The sequence below is a fragment of the Hemiscyllium ocellatum genome, chromosome 2 (genome assembly GCF_020745735.1).
Source record: "Hemiscyllium ocellatum isolate sHemOce1 chromosome 2, sHemOce1.pat.X.cur, whole genome shotgun sequence".
Lineage (NCBI taxonomy): Eukaryota > Metazoa > Chordata > Chondrichthyes > Orectolobiformes > Hemiscylliidae > Hemiscyllium > Hemiscyllium ocellatum.
This window is the reverse complement of record NC_083402.1, coordinates 17533238-17550488: the sequence shown is the minus strand read 5'-3', so window position 1 is coordinate 17550488 and position 17251 is coordinate 17533238. Positions and strand designations below refer to the sequence as shown.

At 42.2% G+C, this 17251-nt stretch overlaps 1 protein-coding gene across 1 annotated transcript in view; it reads right to left on the bottom strand.

Annotated features, from left to right (window-relative positions):
- Positions 1–17251, bottom strand: part of galntl6 (polypeptide N-acetylgalactosaminyltransferase like 6) — an 832913-nt gene that overhangs the window by 170355 nt on the left and 645307 nt on the right. Inside the window, exon 7 of the mRNA XM_060833907.1 lies at positions 9124–9241. Coding sequence (XP_060689890.1) covers positions 9124–9241 — 118 coding nt within the window. The remainder of the gene's footprint in view (positions 1–9123; positions 9242–17251) is intronic.

Genomic DNA, 17251 nt, shown 5'->3' with positions numbered 1-17251 from the left:
CAGGCAACATCCAAGGAGCAAGAGAATCAATGTTTCAGGTATGAAGGGGTGGCCCAAAGGGACAGAGAGGTAATTGGGTGGGGGGGGGGGGGTGTGGTGGGCTGGGGGAAAGGTAGCTGGGAATGCCACAGGTAGATGAAGGTGGGGGTGAATATGATAGGTTGGAGAGGAGGGTGGAATGGATAGGTAGGAAGGAAGATGGACAGGTAGGACTGTTGAAGAGGGTGGTGCCAAGTTGGAAGGTCGGGTCTGGGATAAGGTGGGTTCGACTGAGGCGAACGGTAATGATGCTCCGAGACTAATGCCACTCTGATCCAAGCAGCAAGAGACATATGAAATAAGCCTCTTCCTTGTGGTGAAGGGAACTGACCTCAGTTTGAGTTGGCTCCTGCCATCCACTGGAGTGAGATAAGGAACTCAGTGCCTGAAGCTTTTGTTTCCCTTTCAATCCCTGCTCCCTTCCTATTTATACTTCTTCAGCAGGACTTCCTTAAGAAAAAAATACGGACTCTGTTCATGAACAGAACTGAGTACATTAATGTTACTTTCTATATGAACTCAGTTCTGTGGCTGATGTGTCCCATTTGTCTCCTTGGGCATTGTGCTTTGCATGAGTTCTCAAAATGGGTATGCAACCAAACTTTCTGCCTCAGTCTTTGCCAGATTCCTATCAACTAGAATTACTGTCACTGTCAATGTCACACTGACCTTCATCCTCTTGTCACAAATCCTATCAATAACGGGCTAAAACCTGTTTCAGAATTGAAAGAACTGCTTACCCATTACCTCCCTTTATTTTAATAAGCACGGCAGAGCCCTGAGGTCAGTATCTTTAATGAGACGAACGACAAGAGATGACTAAGATGGAAGCCCTGTGACATGTGAGTCTCCTGATGAATCTGTTCCCTGAGCAAAATACACTGAGTCAATTTAGCATCTGAACTCTTGTGTGCTGTTACCATGGTTCCCCTCAGACACTAGACAAGAGGTGAGGCCTGCATTTCAATTACAGCCCCAGAAAATGACAGATTACAGGAAAATAGGGTAATGAAGTCTCGGATGATGGTGGCTTTTGACAGGCACAATAAATAGCTGTGTGAGTACACCTGATATATTCCAGATTCAACAGGCTCCCACTACTTCACATGGCAACAAAGCAGTATGAGCTCAGCTGTGTATCAATCCTTTGCATTAACAAGTGGAAGCCGTGGAGCGAGACACCAAATTGTGCTCTATTGAAAAAAAAAACAGATTTGTACATCTATTGCTGAGGTGGGGAGAATTTTATCACCAGTATCATCGTGACCTGCAGGCTAAATCGCTTTTTATTCGTTCTCGGGATGTGAGCATCGCCGATAAGGCCAACACCTATTGCCTAATTATCCACTAGCAACTCGTGGTGAGCTGCTTTCTTGAAACTTTGCAGTCTATGTTGTCTGTAAACACACACCATGCTTCTTTTTTTTATTATTTATTCACAGGATGAAGTCATTGCTGGCTAGGTCAACATTTATTCCCCATCCCTAACTGCCCAGAGGGAAGTTGAGAGTCAACCAAGATGTAGGCCAGATGAGTCACATGTAGGCCAGACCAAGTGACCAAGACCAGATGAGTCACATGTAGGCCAGACCAAGATTCCTTCCCTATATGGTTAACACTGCTGCCTCACAGCGCCAGAGACCCGGGTTCAATTCCCGCCTCAGGCGACTGACTGTGTGGAGTTTGCACATTCTCCCCGTGTCTGTGTGGGTTTCCTCCGGGTGCTCCGGTTTCCTCCCATAGTCCAAAAATGTGTGAGTCAGGTGAATTGGCCATGCTAAACTGCCCGTAGTGTTAGGTAAGGGGTAAATGTAGGGGTATGGGTGGGTTGCGCTTTGGCGGGTTGGTGTGGATTTGTTGGGCCGAAGGGCCTGTTTCCACACTGTAAGTAATCTAATCTAAAAGACATGAGTGAACCAGATGGGTTTTTCCTGACAATTGATTCATGGTCATCGTTAGACTCTTGATTCCAGATTTTTATTGAAATCAAATCCCACCATTTGCAGCATGGATTTTGAATCCAGTCCCTGGAACATTACCTGAATTAACAGACCAGAGATAATACCAGTAGGTCATCAGCTTCTCTGGAAACGAGTTCCAGAGTTTTAACCGACAGTGTTTGATTAGTGATTTAGTTTCACATCAGGATAGTTTGTAACTTGAAGGGGAACTTGCTGATGGCAGTGTCCCCTTTGCATTTGCTGCGCTGTTCTATCAGGGTGGCTGGGGTCTTGCGTTTGGAGAAGGACCCTTAGTTGCTGCAGTGCATTTGCATAAAGAGTACACTGCAGCACTGTGCACCGGTGGTGGAGCGAATGAATGTTTAAGTTGGCAGAAGGGATACATACTAAGCATTCTGTTTTGCCCTGTGTTGTTGGAACAGTATCCACCCAAGCAAGTCAAGAGTTTTACGGTACACTCCTGATTTATCCAGGGATCACCCCCAGTTCAAAAAAGAATGAAGGAAGGTGTGAGAAGCAGTCCCAGGCAATATCTGAAAATGCATAATCATTCTGGTGAAGCTACAACATAGGATGACTTGCATGTCAAACAATGGAAGTAACACACAATAGACATCGGGTGACCAATGGATCAACTCCAAACCTAGGAGCCCTGCTATACTGAGATGTGAATCGTGGTGGACAATTCAACAAAGCACTGGAGGAACAGGAGGCTATATCATTATCTTCATCCTTAATGATAAGGAAGACCATAAGACCATAAAATGTAGGAGTAGAAGTAGACTGTTTGGCCATTGGGTCTGACCCAGCATTCATGGCTGATCTGATAATTCTCAACCCCACTTCCCTATCTTTTTCCTATAACCCTTGATTTCCTTACTGATTACAAATTTGTCCATCTTAATCTTGAATATACTTAGTGAGTTCAAGTCCAAACTTCTCAACATCTCTTCAAATGAAAATCTCTCCAAGCGCAAGAAGAATAGAGGAGCTAAATATTGTTTAAATGAAGAAAAACTGAAAAACAAAGGGTTTTAGGAGTTCTTGCGCACAAATCACAAAAAGCTAGAATCCAAGTCTAGCAGGTATTAGGGAAGACAAATGGAATGCTGTCCCTTATTTCAAAGGAATGGAGTATAAAGATTGGAAAGTCTTACAACAACTGTAACAAGGCATTGATAGATCACACCTACAATACTATGAACAATTTTAACTTATTGAATGAAAGACGTACTAGCACTGGAACAATCCAGAAAAAGTTCACTAGGTGATCCCAGGGAGAGGCTGTCTTATAGGGAGAAGTTGAGCACATTTTGATCTGTAATTTTTTTGCCATTTAGAAGAATGAGAGACAATCTCACCGTAACATTCTTTGGGGAATTGACAGGATAAATACGGAAAGGTTGTTTCCTTCGTGGGAGAGTCTACGACCAGAGGGCATCATCTGGGATTAAGGGATTGCACATTTAAGACAGAGTAATGGAGGAAACAGACCCTTCTGTTCAACTCATTCATGCTGATCAGATATCCTAAACTGGTCTAGTCCCATTTACCAGCATTTGGCCCATATTTCCCTAAACCCTTCCAATTCATATACCCATCCAGATGCCTTTTAGATGTTGTAATTGTACCAGCCTCCACCCCTCCACTTCCTCTCATATTTTACATGCACCACTCTCTGCATGAAAATGTTTCTCCTCAGGTCCTTTTAAATCTTTCCCCTCTCTTACTCATTAAATCTCTAGTTTTAGACTCCCCTAACCTGGCAAAAAAAAAACTTGGATATTCACCCTCTCTCCATGCTCCTCATGATTTTATAAATTTCTATAAGGTCAGCCCTCAGCCTCCGATGCTCCAGGGAAAAGCTGGAGGAAGTGTTTTTCTCAGAGGGTAGTGAACCTGTGGAATTCTTTACCACAGAGGGCTGGACAGTCTGGATCGTTAAGTGTATTCAAGGCTGAGGTAGGCAGATTTTTATTCAGTAAGGGAATAAAGGGTGATGGTGAAAAGGCAGGAAAGTGGAACAGAGAAGTATTAGATCAGCCATGGTTTCATTGAAAGGCACACTCGATGGGCTGAATGGCCCACTTCTGCTCCTGAATCGTATGATCCTACTGTCTTATGAGTAAGTATCAAATAACAGCAGGGAGCACTCCCCTACTCTTTTACTAATAGTGCAGTTGGATGTTTAATATCCATCTGAGAGGATGGAATGTGCTTCCGGCTATTGCCTCATTTCAATGATTGGATTTCTGTAGCATTACACTGATGTATTAACCTGGATTTAGTGTTTAAACGTCTGGAGTGGAATCTGAACACAGAACTTGCTGATTCTGAGGTGGAAGTGCAACAGAACGCCCATCACTGATGTCAAGTTTAAATTATCCACTGGTTAAAGTGAAAAAGACATGAGTGAGGATGGAAAAGAGTAGAAAATGAGGAATATTTTGTATTTGGGAATGCATTGCAAGTGCTTATCATGTTTACATAAATTACAATATCCACCTTATTAACTTCGCATTTAATATGATGGTTGAAGGAATCCAATGTGATATGCAGCTGTTTTAACACCGACCGTACTGTCATGATCGAGAATGCACTGCCTGATTGGGCAGTGAAAACACATTCACTGAAACTTTCCAAAGGAAATTGGATATCTACCTATATAGGTGAGATTTGCAGGGCCATGGGAAAAAGTAATGGATGTGAACTGGATTGCTTTTCAAACAGTTGCCCCAATGGCCTCCATTTGTTCAGTATGCTTCTATTTTTCTCTGATTTAACTTGCTTTATCACAATGAAGTAAATATCTGTCTGGAATAACACAGCTATACAATCCAACATCAATGACTGAGTGAAGGAAATAGAAATTTTTCTCCATCTACCTTGGGGCTAAGAATTGAACATCTTAGCCTGAATTAGTCTCCACTGGCCTCCATTATCACAATAATGGACAGTCTCTCCTTCATTGCAATGAAAATAGGCAATAAATGCTGGCCTAAGAAGCAACACATTTATCTCAAAAATGAATTGAAAATACCTCTGGAAGGAGCGATTGTCCTTGGAGTGGATACAATATATTCAGCAGAAAGACACTAAGGCAGAAGGTTTTGCATTTTGAGGAAAAGTTGCATAAAATCAAATTGAATTTCCTTAAATGTAAGATGCTGGAGGATGATTTAATCCACGTGTTTAAAATGGTCTAGGATCTGACCTCATGAGGTGTATGTGTAATATATATATGACAGTATGTGTATCTGTGTGTGTGTAACAGAGAGCGTGAGAGAGAGAACGAGAGAGAGAGAGAGAGAGAAAACTACAAAGTTACCCAAGATCAAAGTTTAGACTCTGGGTATACAGGTTCAAATCTCACTACAGAACATGATATATTTTATGTTCAATTAATAATTCTGCAATATAAACTGAGTCTTTGTAATTGTCACCAGGAAATATCATCAAACACATCTGGTGCGCCAATGCCCTTCCTGTCAGGAAATCTGCTGTCCTTATCTGGTCTGGCCTACATGTGACTCCAAGATCTGTTACCTCTGCTCTGAGGCAGTTCAGCAAGCCACTCAATTCAAGGGCAATTAGGGATAAGCAACATGTGCTGGCCTTTCCAGGGATGCCCATGCCCCATGAAAGACTAAAGAATAAAAAAGTTCAGCCACTGAACATGGCAGGTTACTTTCTGTGTGACGCAGGAATGTTGCCATTTATGTTGTCACATGAATGTGTTGTGGAGGCAGATATTATGGACTATATCTGATTTTGGTTCCTCAGTTGTGTGAAACATAGCGTGTTCAAGTTAGGTCTGGTCAGAGCAGATCTAAAGTTTGCTGACTCATTTGGACAGCCAGTCTACACTTTTGGAGATGTAAATTGATCCATTGGACACCTCTAGTAGAGGTAGAGTGTCATTTAGGATTATTAAAAGAGGGCACGAATGTGCTTAGAAAGTACATAAACCTGTAAAATATGAATGTCGTTTTTTTGCATTATGGCAAAATAATGAAGGATGAGGAAGTGATGTTACAGTGGTACAGAGCTCTCTTTTAGAACCCAGCAGAAGTAATTGGATTTAGTTCTGTGTAATACACACAGGGAGGGGATGAGGAAGGGTGGGGAAGGGGAAGCCTCAAGTGTACTAATGGTCTATTTCTGATCTTATCTTGTATGTTCATATGCTTGTATCTGTTTGTACTGCATAAGTAAATTCACGGCTTTTCATCATCACAGTTGGTGACCTACTATTTCATAGCATGATTGAGAGTTCTAGGTGGTTAAAGAGTCCTTGAGCAGGAACTAGGATTTCCAATATTTGTTACTGTAAAGGATTGTACAATTTTAAAAGAAATTACAAGTGATTATGACAATATGTATAATATATGACAATATGTATAATATTTATAAGAGATTATAAGAGACATTCACCAAAAATCCTCAGACAGCACCTTCCAAACCCACAACCACTTCTGTCTAGAAGAATAAGGAAAGCAGATATAAGGGTACCCCATCACCTTCAAGTTCCCCTCCAAGCTATTTACTATCCTGACTTGGAAATATATCCCTGTTCCTTCACTGTCCCTGGGTCAAACTCCTGGAGTTCCGTCCCTAATGGCATTGTGGGTCAACCCACAAGTAAGCTGCAGCAGTTCAAGAGGGCAGCTAACTGCCACCTTCTCATGGGCAACTAGGGACTGGCAATAAATGCTGGCCCAGCCAGTGACACCAACACCTCACAAATGAATTTTTAAAACTAATTGAAACAAATTAAATGTAGTTAATATTTTAATGAATGAGGACTTTTTAAATCAATGTATTGTCTGCAACAGACACTTTGAACTTTATATTCTTTAATCTCAGCATGGCTGCGGTGGTCTGCCCATGGTGGATACTGAGTGAGTTGACATAATGGATATGAGGGCAAAAGTCATGGTAGGTGGGTGGGCAATGTTCACTCCTGAAACGTCAGTGTCTAGTTTTTATACTTTGTCTCCTCGTCTTAAAATCACCAACCATCAGGGATAATTATATCTGGACATAAACATTAGAAGGAAGAGGAGGCTGGCTGTATGGGGGCATGAATTGGCACCAATTAGACATGGACAATAGAGGTATGAGGGTCTAGACTAGAGTGGTGCTGGAAAAGCACAGCAGTTCAGGCAGCATCTGAGGAACAGGAAAATTGACGTTTCAGGCAAAAGCCATTCATCAGAACTGAAAGGTGTGCAGAGGAGAGCAAAGTTGGGCTTAACAGGTTGGAGCAATATGGAGGAGTGGATGGAATAGCATAGGTTGCCATTGAGTGTATAAGGGGTTGTGCAGGTTGGAAGATGATATAAAGGATAGAATAGAGTGCATGATGAGATATGGATGTGTGGGAAGGCATGATAGGGTATATGGAGTGTGACAGCATTGACGGGGGGAGGGGTGAAGGTAAGAGAATGTGATGTGTAAAGACTGGAGAGATGCTTTATTTTTCATTCATTAATTTTAAATGTGGACACTGTCAGAACCCTGAAGAAGGCCTTCTACCCTGCCTGCTTCCCCTCCCAGCATTCTCTGTAGTTTTTCTGGGGTCACTTAAGCCTATTCCCAGCACCTTATCATCTGTTAATGGAAACCCCAACTTCTGGAGCAGTTTCTCCCAAAGTGGTTTTATGAAGATGGAAAATGTGCTACCTGCTTGGCTGTTGACTAAGAATAAATTGAGAGACAAAGTCAACATGACTTGCCTGAAACACAAACGAAAATAGCTGGACTAAATTCTAGCTGCAAGTGTAGAGACAAAACAGAGTTAAAGTTTCGGGTCCAGTGACCCTTCTTCACCAGGAAGGTTGAAATGTATGCTGAAGAAGGAATGGGGATGAGGTGGATCAAACAATAGGTGGAGATCGAGCCCAGAGATAGAAATAACAGTTGGGCAGACAAAGGAATGGGTGAAGATGAACCTGGGAGAAGGAATGGGGACCATTGGCGGCTGACGATTGATTAGTTGTGGTGGCAACCCATGTGATGATGATAAGGCCTGGCATGTGGGGGTTGGGGTAAGGACATGGGAAAAGGTGCTCAGACCCTAAAATTATTGAACTCAATATTGAGTCTGGAGGACCGCAGGGTTCCCAAGCAGAAAATGAGGTGATGTTCTTCCAGCTTGTGCTGGCCTTTGCTGGCAGGGATCAAAGTGACAGGCAACTGGAAGCTCAGCGTCTTCTTTGTGGATAGAATGTATTGTTCTACAAAGTGGTCACATAATCTGTGTTTCATCTCCTCAATGGAGAGGTGACTACATTGTGAGCAGTGAATACAACAAATTTGCTTCTGCTGGTTATGTATTTGAATGATGTTTTTAGACACAAGGTTTGAATATAGAAATCTAATGCAGTGATATTGAATCTTTTATGTACTTGCCCATTATAATTATGTGGACCACAGACTGATTGTGACCAACAAAGGTTATGTCAGTCATAACTGCCGAGTGTAGCGCTGATGGAGCTGCACAATAAAAAGATGCAGATACTTCTATTCCCTCCAGTCCTAAACAGTGCAACGATCTCCTGCCCATGCTCCCACCTTTCACCTGCTGTTAAACGCACTCACTCTAAAACTCTGCTCCCCATAGCTGAAGTGTACAGGATCCCAAACCCCTTTCCTTGTTGACCTACATGTCCTCTTGGTGCAAAATGCTTCAAACTCAACATACCATGTTCACATTCTTCTGTGGATTCACCTCCCCCATCTTTACAGTCTTCACTGCTCTCCCTCAAAAGGTTGCCTAGGGAACACACTTCCTTGAGTGAGATTGATAGAATATTGTTGGATAAGGGTATCAAGGGTTTAGACAGAAGGCAAGTAAATAGAGTTGAGATGTAGTTCATACATTTTCCAGTTGGAGGGTGAAATAGATTAGAGGGGCTGAATGGCCCATTTCTGCTCCTTATGAAGAAAATCAGTCAGAGGCTGCAATCTTTTTTGTATGTGAATGAGCAACAACGAAAGAACAAAATGGTGGGTTAAAGAGGAGATTTATAAGTAAACCATTTTTTCAAAGTTAATGATGTAAAATGTGCAGTACTGTGGTTAAAGTTGGCAGTACAAATGTCCTGCAGGGCTAACTTACCTTGAATGATATCTCATACTGTTCGCCTCCCCAGATTTCCAGTCCTGAATCATAGCCACCCAATTCCCAGAACCACCGCTGATCAACAGCAAACAAGCCACCCGCCATGACAGGAGATCTGAAAGATAAAACAAAACTAAATACTGTGTATTATTGCTTCCATTTAGAGTTTATTGAGGATCACGCAACAGAAAATCATTGAAGTAACGGAGTGAAAAACCCACAATCACAGAATTGTTACAATGCCCGTAGGAGGCCATTTGGCCCATTGCATCTTGGCCCATGGGCTTTTCAAATGAGCATCATTACCTAGTGCCAATCCCCTGCTTTTTCATCATACCCTTGCCCATTTTTTCCATGCAAATAATTGCCCCATATCCCTTTGATTGTCACAGTTGAACCTGCCTCCACCCCATTTCCAGGCAGCGTATTCCACATCCGAACTACTTGCTGAGTGAAAAACTTTCGTTCTCACACCTTTTTTGCTCATTTTCCTCAGAGGGTTGGGAGTCTTTAGAATTCGCTGCGTCAAAAACTTGTGGATGCAGAATCTTTAAGTATTTGTCAGACAGTGCTACATCGATTTTTACCGAGGAGATGAAAGATTATCAGGAATATGCAGGAATATAGAGTCAAGGGTAAAATCAGATCAGCCATGATCATACTGAATGGCAGATCAGGCTTAGCAGACTAAGTGGCCTATCCTTGTTCCTTGTTTATATGTTTGGATGCTCCTTTGGCAAATCACTTTAGATCTGTGTCCTGTCATTCTCATTTCTTTTACAGGTGAGAACTGTTTCTCCTTACTTACTCTAATTAGCCCTCTCAACATATCATGTGCTGGTTTGTCAACTATAACATTAGCTGTGAATAAAAGAGTGTGATGAGTAAAACAGTAGTCTGGACATGGATGTAGGAATTTAATATGGAAACATAGAAAATAGAAACAGGAGAAGGCCATTCGGCCCTTCGAGCCTGCTCCACCCTTCAATCCGATCATGGTTGATCATGCAATCTCAGTATCTTGTTCCCACTTGGTCCCTTTAGCCACAAGGATCATGTCCAGCTCCCCCTTGAATATATCTAATAAACTGCCCTAACAGTTTTTTTTGGGGGAAACTTCCTTAGTTCAGGATTTGCCCAACATCAGGAATATTGTCCTCACATCTAGCCTGTCCAATCCCATCAGGATATTATATGTTTCTATGAGATTGCCCCGTCATTTGTTTAAATTCCAGCAAATTTCTCATATGTCAGTCCTGCCATCCCAGGAATCAGTCTGGTGAACCTTCGCTGGACTTGCTCAATCGCGAGAATGTCAAAAAATGTATATTTGTAGGGATTTAGATGGTGCATTACTCTTGGGGTGAGATACATTCATCTTGAAGTCAATACAGTGTAGGTTTACTGAAGTTATACCTATGCTCTACAGGTTAAACTACAAGGTGAGATGAATTCCCTGGAATTTAGAAGCTGAGGGCATGGATTCCATTCAAGTTTTCAAAATAAATAGTGAAACAGATAGAGCAGATTGAGAGAAATTAGAGCAGAAATTGTGGAAATATGGAGTCAGCCTACTCTTGCTTTTAATTGTTATGTTCATATGTAATTATTCCTGCTGGTTGTTGAATTCAAGACAAAGGGGCAGAGTATTTAATAGAGATAAGCATCCAACACTGATCTTTGGAAATGAGGTAACCTTCACAAGGCCCATGGGAAATCACTAACTGGTCTCTTTGTGGAGCTCATTGAACTGAGTTCCCTTGGTAATAATAGCCTGGCCAGCTGGAACTCATCACCTGAGCCCATTTTAACCTAACTTAATTTCTAATATTTCTTTCAGACATTAAAAAGAAGAAAGTAAGACTTAATAGTGCCAATATAGACAATTCCCAAGTGAATTTTCCCAGTTGAAAATTACAGGTCGATTAGCCTAACCTCAGCTAAGGTTAGATCTTGGAGTTGAGCGTGTGGTGCTGGAAATGCACAGCAGGTCAGGCAGCATCCAAGGAGCAGGAAAATCGATGTTTCAGGCATAAGCCCTTCATTTTGGAGTCCATTGTGAGGGCTGAGATTTCTAAATACTTGGAAGTGTCTGGTAAAGTAGGGCAAAGTCAGTCTGGTTTCATCAAGGGAGGTCATGCCTGACAAAACTACCAGAACTGTTTGAGGAAGTAATGAGCAGTTTAGACCAAGTATAGCCAATGAATGTTATCTATCTGGATTTCAGGAAGACCTTCGACACTGGGCCACACAGGAGGCTGCTAAGTAAGATAAGGGCCCATCGTGTTAGGGGCAAGGTGCTAGCATGGATAGAAGATTGGCTGTCTGGTAGAAAGCAGAGAGTGGGGACAAAAAGGGTCTTTTTCAGGATGGCAGCCGGTTACAAGTGGTGCTAGCAGAGCTCTGTGTTGGAACTATAACTTTGTACATTAATGATCAAGACGAAGGAACTGAGGGCATTCTGACTAAGTTTGCAGATGATACAAAGATAGATAGAGGGACAGGTAGGACAAGGTGGCGGGGAGACTACAGAAGGATTTCGACAGGTTAGGAGAGTGGGCAAAGAAGTGGCAGATGGAGTACAACGTGGGAAAGTGTGAGGTTGGAAGAATAGAGACATGGACTATTTTTAAATAGAGAAAAAAAATCAGAAGTATCAAATGCAAAAAAAAATGGGAGTTCTAGTCCAGGATTCCCTCAAGGTAAACTTGCAGGTTGAGTTATAAAGGCAAATGCAATGTTGACATTTATTTTTGAGAAGACTTGAATATGAAAGCAGTTATGTACCTCTGAGGCTCTTTAAGGCTCTGGTCAGGATACATTTGAAGTATTGCACGCAGTTTTGGACCTCATTTCTCAGGATGGATGTACTGGCCCCTGGAGCGTGTTCAGAGGAGATTCACGAGAATGGTCCCAGGAATGAACAACGTAACACATGCGGAACATTTGAGGACACTGGGTCTATACTTGATGGAATTTAGAAGTTTGTCGGAGGATCTAATTGAAACTTACAGAATACCGAATGGCCTGAACAGAGTGGATGAGGGAAGATGTTTCCATTGGTTGGAAGACTAAGACTTGAGTGCACAGCCTTAGAGTAAAGGGAGGATCTTTTAGAAAGGAGATAAGGACAAATTTCTTCTGCCAGGGAGTTGTGAATCTATGGAATTCAATGCCACAGAAGGCTGTGGAGGCTGGTCCTTGAGTATATTTTAGACAGTGATAGGTAGGTTCTTGATTGTAAAAAGGATCAAAGATTATGGGGAGAAAGTGAGAGAATGGGATTGAGAAACATATCAGCCATGATTGAATGGCAGAGCAGACTCCATAAGACATAGGAGTGGAAGTAAGGCCATTCGGCCCATTGAGTCCACTCCGCCATTCGATCATGGCTGATGGGCATTTCAACTCCACTTACCCGCATTCTCCCCGTAGTCCTTAATTCCTCGAGACATCAAGAATCTATCAATCTCTGCCTTGAAGACATTTCACGTCCCGGCCTCTACTGCACTCTGTGGCAATGAATTCCACAGGTCCACCACTCTCTGGCTGAAGAAATGTCTCCGCATTTCTGTTCTGAATTGACCCCCTCTAATTTTAAGGCTGTGTCCATGGGTCCTAGTCTCCTCGCCTAACAGAAAAAATTTCCTAGCGTCCACCCTATCCAAGCCATGTATTATCTTGTAAGTTTCTATTAATTCTCCCTTTAATCTTCTAAACTCCAATGAATACAATCCCAGGATCCTCAGCCATTCCTCGTATGTTAGACCGACCATTCCAGGGATCATCCGTGTGAATCTCCGCTGGACACGCTCCAGTGCCAGTATGTCCTTCCTGAGGTGTGGGGACCAAAACTGGACACAGTACTCCAGATGGGGCCTAACCAGAGCTTTATAAAGTCTCAGTAGCACAACGGTGCTTTTATATTCCAACCCTCTTGAGATAAGAGACAACATTGCATTTGCTTTCTTAATCACGGACTCAACTTGCATGTTTACCTTTAGAGAATCCTCAACTAGCACTCCCAGATCCCTTTGTACTTTGGCTTTACGAATTTTCTCACTGTTTAGAAAGGAGTCTATGGTTTTATTCTTTTTGCCAAAGTGCAAGACCTCGCATTTGCTCACGTTGAATTCCATCAGCCATTTCCTGGACCACTCTCCCAAACTGTCTAGATCCTTCTGCAGCCTCCCCACTTCCTCAGCACTACCTGCCTGTCCACCTAACTTCGTATCATCAGCAAACTTCGCTAGAATGCCCCCAGTCCCTTCATCCAGACTCGATGGGCTGAATGGCCTACTTTCTGCTCCTATCTGTTATGGTCTAATTAATTACTTTAAGCTTAAATGAAGAATGTAGGACTTGAATTTTTTTTAACACCTAAAGATCTGAAAGACTTTGAAATATACCTGAAAGAAAGGGAGAAGTATTCTAACATGGAAGATTCTTCACAAGCAGTTTTTTTGTTTATTACTTTCAAAGTCACATTGAATTAGCTGACAAGGTTCCAACAACCAGACATTTATAGAGCTGTCTGTTTACCTCCTAATTACACCCAGCTCAAGAAACAACAAGTTGTTCATCTTCTCACAGGCAAATGTCAGTGACAGGAATCATTGTGTGATATGGTCACAGAAAGATGCTATAATCACAGAGAATGTTAGAGAAACTCAGCAGGTCTGGCAGCATTTTGGAGAGAGAAACAGAGATAATGTTTTGAGTCTGGAATAACCTATTCAGAACTGACTAACTTCAGAAGGGTGCTATTTAGCAGATCTGGAAGACTGCATCTTTGAAAGTGCAGCACACCCTGAGAGTGTGACCCTAGAATTTGTGCTGAAATCATTGCAGCTGACTGACTGATTCTGAGGCAGGACAGCAATCCACTGGGCTACAGTTCTGAAGGAAGTGTAGATTCATCACCTTCATTATTAATACTTTTATCTTTCCACTACTTCACTCTTTGCCTGCTTTATGCAACTGTGTAAAGTAAAATATAACCAAACTGTCAAGGTTTCCATCAGCATTATAATCATGCACATTGAAAATCAACATGACTGATGGATTATTGTATTAAATTCTGAAGAGAAAAACACCCTCAATTTCAGTTCTGTACTGCAAGTCAACACTCATTAGGGGCACCATTACAGAAGAGCATTATTCTATATGGTGTGATGGGCAGTTCCCAGTATCAAGGCTTCTGCATATTGCTGTGTGTCACACTGAGCCTAATGACATAACAGTGTGTGTAGAGCTTTCTGCCTATGTTGGAAAGTCATTTTAAAACTGAAATTGCAACAGAGAATGTCAGTAAACTCATAGTTAGATTGGCACCTCAAGCTTACATTAATGCTTTGTGCATCAAAACACCTCAGAATCTGCTTGTTGCTAATGTGGCTGTACTAGGTAAGCATAAATCACTCAGTTTTACAGTTCCATTCCAATATTATTCTTTCTTCAATTAAATATGCATCGAAAGAAACCTATACATGTTCATTAACTCATCTACTAATAATGGTCCCCAGTAACTGACTGAGGTAGGGGTGGGGCATTGCTAATCAGGGATAATATCACAGCTGCAGAAAGGGAGGTTGTCCAGGAGGGTTTGTGTACAGGGTCAGTATGAGTGGAAGTCAGAAACAGGAAAGGAGCAGTCACTTTATTGTGATTTTTCTAAAAATAAACCTTAAATAGCAATAGAGACACTGAGGAGCAGATTGGGAGACAGATTTTGGAAAGGTGAAGAAGCAACAGGGTTGTTGTCATGCGTGACTTTAACTTCCCTAATATTGATTGGAACCTCCTTAGTTCGAGTAGTTTGGATGAAGCAGTTTTTGTCAGGCGTGTCCAGGAAGGATTCCTGACTCAATAGGTTGATAAGAGGGGAGGCCATATTGGATTTAATGTTTGGCAATGAACCAGGCCAGGTGTCAGATCTCTCGGTGGGAGAGCATTTTGGTGATAGTGATCACAACTCCCTGACCTTTACTATGGTCATGCAGAGGGATAGGAGCAGATGGTATGGTAAAGTATTTAATTGGGGGAGGGGGAATTACAATGCTATTAGGCAGGAACTGAGACGCCTAAATTGGGAACAGATATTCTCAGGGAAATGCACTACAGAAATGTGGAGGTTGTTTAGGGAGCACTTGCTGAAAAAGCTGGATAGGTTTGTCCCCCTGAGGCAAGGAAGGGATGGGAGGGTGAAGGAACCATGGGGGATAAGGGATGCACAACATCTAATCAAGACGAAGAAGGAAGCTGACCTAAGGTGGAGGAGACAAAGAATGTGACAGGGCTTTAGAGAGTTACAGGGTAGCCAGGAAGGAACTGAAGAATGGACTTGGGAGAGCTAGAAGGGGGCATGAAAAAGCTTTAGTGGGTAGGATTAAGGTAAACTCTAAGGCATTCTACACTTTATGTGAGGAACGAGAGGATGGACAGAGTGAGGGTATGGCTGATCAAGGATAGTGGAGGGAACTTGTGCCTGAGTTGGAGGAGGTGGGGAGGTCTTTAATGAATATTTTGCTTCAGAATTCACTACTGAGAGGGACCTTGATGTTTGTTAGGACAATGTGAACCAGACTGATATGCTAGAACAGGTTGATGTTAAGAAGGAGGATGTGCTTAAAAACGTGAAATGCAGGGGATAAATAAGTCCCCCAGGCCAGACAGGATATACCCAAGATTGCAACAGGAAGCAAGGGAAGAGATTACTGCACCTATGGCAATGATCTTTGCATCTTCACTGTTCACTGGAATAGTGCCAGATGATTGGAGGGTGGCAAATGTTATTCCCTTGTTCAAGACAGGGAATAGGGAGGGATAACCCTGGGAAGTACAGGCCAGTTAGTCTGATGTCTGTGGTGGGCAAATTATTGAAGAGGATTATGAGAGCCCACATTTATGATTACTTGGAAAACCAAGTTTGATTAGAAATAGTCAGCACAGCTTTGTGAGGGGCAGGTCATGCCTCAGAAGCCTTATTGAATTCTTTGAGAATGTGACAAAATACATTGATGAAGGTAGAGCAGTGGATGTGGTGTACATGGATTTTAGCAAGGCGTTTGATAAGGTTTTCCATGACAGGCTCATTCAAAAAGTACGGAAACATGGGATACAGGGATATTTGACTGTTCTGTGACCTCTGCTCTTTGTGATTTTTATCAATAATTTGGATGAGGAAGTGGAACGGTGGGTTAGTAAGATTGCTGATGACATGAAGGTTGGTAGAGTTGTGGATAGTGTGGAGAGCTATTGTAGCTTGAAAAAGGACATTGACAGAATTCAGAACTGGGCTGATAAGTGGCAGATGGAATTCAATCTGGAAAAGTGTAAAGTGATTCATTTTGGAACGTTGAATTTGAATGCAGAATACAATGTTAAAGGCAGTATTCTTGGCAGTGTGGAGGAACAGAGACCTTTAGGTTCCATGTCCATAGATCCCTCAAAGCTGCCACCCAAGTTGATAGGATTGTCAAGAAGTCATATGGTGTGTTGGCTTTCATTGGCAGGAGGATTGAGTTTAAGACACACAAGGATATACTGCAGCTGTATAAAGCCCTGGTTAGACCACACTTGGCATATTGTGTTCAGATTTGGTCGCCTCATTATGGAAAGGATGTGGAAGCTTTAGAGAGAGTGCAGTGGAGATTTACCAGGATGCTACCTGGACTGGAGGGCATGTCTTACGAAGAAAAGTTAAGGGAGCTAAGGCTTTTCTCTTTGGAGCGAAGAAGGGTGAGAGGCGACTTGGTGCACCAGATAATGAGAGGCATAGATAGAGTGAATAGTCAGCGACTTTTCCCCAGGGTAGAATTTGACTCTTAAAAGAGGGCATAATTTTAAGGTGATTGGAGTAAGTTTTAGGGGAGATGTCAGAGGTTGGTTCTTTACTCAGAGAGTGGTGGGTACATGGAATGCACTGCCAGCAGTGGTATTAGAGTCAGATACAATAGGGACATTTAAGCGACTCTTGGATAGGCACATAGATGATAACAAAATGAAGGATACGTAGGTTAATTTGACCTTAAAGCAGGATAAAAGGTCAGCACAACATTGAGGGCTGAAGGCCCTGTACTGTGCTGTACTGTTCTATGTTCTAATTCTACTTCAGAGAGATTGA